This window comes from Octodon degus, unplaced genomic scaffold, assembly GCF_000260255.1.
Source record: "Octodon degus isolate 3935 unplaced genomic scaffold, OctDeg1.0 scaffold00027, whole genome shotgun sequence".
NCBI lineage: Eukaryota > Metazoa > Chordata > Mammalia > Rodentia > Octodontidae > Octodon > Octodon degus.
The window spans coordinates 12,427,124-12,431,573 of NW_004524603.1; the positions used below are offsets into that span (position 1 = coordinate 12,427,124).

At 51.9% G+C, this 4,450-nt stretch overlaps 1 protein-coding gene across 1 annotated transcript in view; it reads right to left on the reverse strand.

Moving 5' to 3' along the window:
* Window positions 1-396: 396 nt before the first annotated feature.
* The window catches only part of Gstk1 (glutathione S-transferase kappa 1), a 4,427-nt gene continuing 373 nt past the window's right edge, over window positions 397-4,450 (reverse strand). The window contains exons 2-8 of the mRNA XM_004629026.2: window positions 3,894-3,975; window positions 3,564-3,692; window positions 3,216-3,316; window positions 3,035-3,070; window positions 1,282-1,398; window positions 848-941; window positions 397-693 (exon numbers count right to left, since the gene is read on the reverse strand). Coding sequence (XP_004629083.1) covers window positions 644-693; window positions 848-941; window positions 1,282-1,398; window positions 3,035-3,070; window positions 3,216-3,316; window positions 3,564-3,692; window positions 3,894-3,975 — 609 coding nt within the window. The 3' untranslated portion in view covers window positions 397-643. The remainder of the gene's footprint in view (window positions 694-847; window positions 942-1,281; window positions 1,399-3,034; window positions 3,071-3,215; window positions 3,317-3,563; window positions 3,693-3,893; window positions 3,976-4,450) is intronic.

Consider the following 4,450-nt stretch of genomic DNA (forward strand, 5'->3'; position numbering starts at 1 on the left):
CTGCCTATACTACTGTACATCCCATCACTGGGGCTGCTCAGAATCAAATATGGCAAACTACTTAGGTAAGCGAGTGTGTAGAGCTCAGTCTTCTGTCCTGTAGACAAACAGGTTCCAAGGAAGGAAAAGGGGGTCTGTTTCCCACGAATGCTGCACAGCTGCCCCACAGAGGGCTTGGGGCTGAGGGCCTGGGGCGCTGAGATCCTGGGTGGTTGGGTGCTGAGGGCCTGGGTTGGGGGCTGTGGGCCTGGGGGTTCTGAGGGCCTGAGTGGGAGCTGAGGGCCTGGGAGCTGAATCTGGAAAGCACTCTTCTCCATGTAAATCTCAAGAACAGGCATAACATGACTACAGGAATGAGAGTATACCAATGCCACCAGCACAGAACAGACCCACGAATGTTTTGGCTAAATGGCCTTAGATTTATTACATGGAAAAGAAGAATTTGGGTTTCTCCATAAGGCATTTGTGAAGCTTAGGTATAAAGGCAACCAAATTTAATGGTAGATCCCTTACTGGGCATTCCTGGAGACAGCCAAGAGGCAGCCCCTGGGGTCAAAGAAGATACTCCCTATCAAACAGACAGATGAAGCATCCTGGAGCAGGTGGCCTGCCTGTTCATACCCACAGCTTGCTTCTTCCAGTCTTAAAGTCTGGCACTCAGGGCTGGCGGTGCGGGGCCCATCCACTTCTCTCCTGGAAAAAGAAAATCAGAGTGGTCGGCACACTGCTCTCAGGTGTGCTGGCAGCACAGGCAGCTCCATGGGACCCGGGAGTTTTCTAGGAAGAGCTCTGCTTGGCTTCAGGCTTGCTGAAGGTCAAGGTAGCTCGCATGGAAACCAGAACTCACCCAGCAGGTGCGCCAGCAGTTCCATGCGGTCAGAGCCAAAGAGCACGTGCGTGTGGCCGTCCACATGAGCCACCGTGAGGGGCAACCCGAAGGCCTGAAGGAAAGCAGAGCACCAGGAAGAAGGCCATGGTGCCTATTAGGCCGGGATCGAGGACTTTCAGGCAGCAATTGTCAAGGGCCACAGTAGTCTAGCCACTGAAGAGGGGCTTGCAAACAGGGACCAAAGTGCCTTCTCTGCTATGACACAGACCCTCTCTTTTCTTGCCTGCCTTTCTTGGGCTCAGGTGGAGGAAGGGAAGAAGACAAAAAGGGCTTTCCTGGAGACCTGGGAAGGAAGCACGGGGTGGAGCTTCTGGCTGGAGTGTGGAGCCCCTCGGATAGAGACTGCTTTCTATCTTTGGGATAGGACTTGAGAACGCAGGGAGAGTTCTCACCTCATATTTGCAGGCTGCCTCTGTGGTCTCCTTGAGCTGATTCTTCACTTGCTCTGTGGAGCTCTTCTCTAGAAGGCCTTGGGCTTTCTCTGCAGATAAACCAGCCTTCTGCGCTGCCTGTGGAGACATGGCAGGAGACACCACTGTGTCTGCCCTGTGCAGACAGGAGAGCAGGAGAAAACGCAGCTCTTTTTCTGGCTATTTCCAACTCTCCCAGTAGTGGCTCTCCCTCACCCTCAAGCAGCAGTCTATCCCTGTCTGTCTTAGGAAACTCTTTGCTCCTGAACTTGACATGAGAAGAAAGAGCAGTTGGCAGAGTTGTAGCCGGAAGAAATGACCACCAGAGAGTATCTTGGTGACCACCTCTTCCCACCTCTTCATTTCATAAATGGCAAGACTCCCATCAGAAGTGACACCCTCCTTGCTCAGAGGTACAAATCTCTAAGTCTCTAAACTCAACATCTATGATGGGTACTTTCTCACTTCTCAGAATTCCTAAATACCTCATTTTTCAAATAAAGGGCCCGGTTCTAATTTCCATGGAATTTCTGTAGGACTCAGATACAATGTCAAGGTCCTAGCCCTTGGCCTGTCTTGTATTGAATACTACAGGCTTTGGCTTAAGGATGGTTGCTATAAGCTTGGGACCAGTGGCTCCCGAGCCTTGTGCATGTCGGAATCTCCTAGGGAGCTTTATGCAAGCCCTAAGGTGGAGGCCATCCCTAGTGAATGATGACATTGCAGCCTCCAGGCTGGGACCAGGTAAGATGGGTGATGCTGACAGACAGCCCTAGTGGAGAATCCCTGCAACCTCTCCTACACTGGCAGGCCTCAACGCCCACGGTAATGAGCCATTGCCTTGACAGCTTATAGGCGAGAATTTTGTCTCAGACAAACCTACAGGACACTGGACACCTCAAGAGCAATCAGGCCACTGGGTAGAAAGCTGTTTAGGAACGAGGAAGCGGACTTTCTGAAAGTCAAAAGTGGCATGGAAGCAGGTTTTTAAGTATTACATTAAAAAGCAGGCTAAAAATTTTATTTGCCAGAACAAAGACACTAAACTAGATGAGGTGGACAGGCTCTGCACACTGAGCGTCAGTGTGGCGTGGCATTTCACATGTTTACTACGAACATGCCTCAGCTGTCATCTACAAGCTGTATGGGTAGTACACCCTGAGTTTCCATTTAGTCCCTCAAAAAGCCATACCTTTCAACTCCATCTGTACCAGGTGCTTTGAGGGCATTTTACATCTGCTCTGACTCCAACACTTGCCACTTAGCTTTTTTTAAATCTCTTCAAAAGCCTCTTGTAAATATCTCTTGTCTTCTAACACACGTTTGTTTCTTGGTGATGTTTGTGTCACAGACTTAGGAGACTTGTGAACCTGCCATCCTTCTCCACCTGGGGTTCTGGCTGTGACCATCTCTCTCCCAGAGACTTCTTTCACCGACTGCATTTTATCCACGTGTTACCCATTTGGCATTTCCTCTTCTGACAAAGAGGCTTAACTTTTTCCAGTGCTAGGACTAAACCCAGGTCTTTGCGCACCCTGCGCACACAGTCCACCTCTGAGCTACATTCCAACTGGCTAACACTGTTTTGAGTATCCTTGTAATGGCGACTTTTCAGTCATTGGTCCCCTCTGCCACATTTTTTTCCCCACAAATCACCATAGGCTCTTTCCCACAGTATGAGAACCACTGTTCTCTACCCCCCCCCCCCAGCACTGAGTGTGGCCAGGTCACTCACGGCCAAGATGCTCTGTGGCTCCACAATGTCTTCATCCTGGGAAAAGAGGACAGGCAGTAGGAGGAAGAGGGTAATGACGTCAGTAAGGCACAGCAGGACTGCTACTCTGGAAATGGGCCTGGGGAAGGTCAGAAAGCCATCCAGGGTCTCCCTCCATGGATGCCCAGGGCCCAGCCCTCACCCGAGACCAGATGCGCATCCACAGCTCCCTGGACACCTGTTCCAGTCTCTCCGGGTGCTCCATGTTGACAGCAGTGAGGAACCGCATGGCGGACAGACTTCCTGCAGGGCAGACACACTCAGAGGTGGAGCATTGTCTTTGTGTCCAGGTGCAGCGCACCTCCTCCCTGCTCTGGGCTGTGCTGTCTGCTGCCTTTCACCTGCTTTCCATAACTGACGTGGCCTGTTTGGCCCCTTTTCACTGACCCGAAGCCTTGAGCTGGTTCAGCTCTGCTCCTGAAATTTCCTGGCAGGCTGCACCAAGGTGGTCTCCCGAGACCTGTAGCCCACTCTCTCCTGCCCTCTTCACCTTTTTGCAGAATCGTAGCGTTGAAGTCCTTGGGGTATCTGAGGGGGACCTGGAAATGCTGCTTCAGGCGTATAAGGTCCTTTATCATGTACTGGGCTTTGCGAGGGAGCAAGGATGGCGGCTTGTTTCCTGGCAGTGGAGAATTGGACAGCCTGGTAAGAAGACCTCAGCCTGGTAAGAAGCTTGGAGAATCCCTCCCGTGGTCTCAGGCAGAAAGCAAATGATGGTCTCAGCTGCAGGTGCCAATATAAAGGCCAGCAGTGGACAGCTCCCTCCGGCCCCTGGATGAGGTTCACCCCAGCCCTGCCCCAGACGTGTCCCCCTGCCTACCACTGTCTCTCATGATTCCTGCAATATAGGAGGGCCGCAACTGCAGCTTGACGTTCCAGATGTGCTGATATCTGCACAGGACCTACCGCCGAGGAAGCAAAAGGCACAGGTCAGATTGGAAGACAGAAAACACCTGGCTAAGGGCTGTCTCCCTGCAGTCAGTTAGCCAAGGTCCTAAGTGCAGGGCAGGGGTTCTAAGGGCACTCTGGGCTGCTGCGTTTAAAAGGACACAGTGTCCTCTATGCCTAGAATCCATTTCAGGCTCTTCGTCCCTGCCTTGACTTCACTTCTGTGCTACACACTGCCCTGGACAACCGACAGCCAAGGGGCGGCCATGGATTCCCTCTTGATTCTCTGGGGTTGGCCCTGTTCTTTCCCACCCCCGTGGGAAGGCTATATCTTCTGTCTTTGGAAACAAGGTCTCTATCTGCAGCCTGAGACTCTAACCCTGCTTAAAAGCACATAGTGGGGCCAGGGAGATAGCTCAGTAGAGTAAGCGCTTGCCTGGCAAGTGCAAGGTCCTGAGTTCAATCCCCAGTACCACAAAAAAAAAAAAA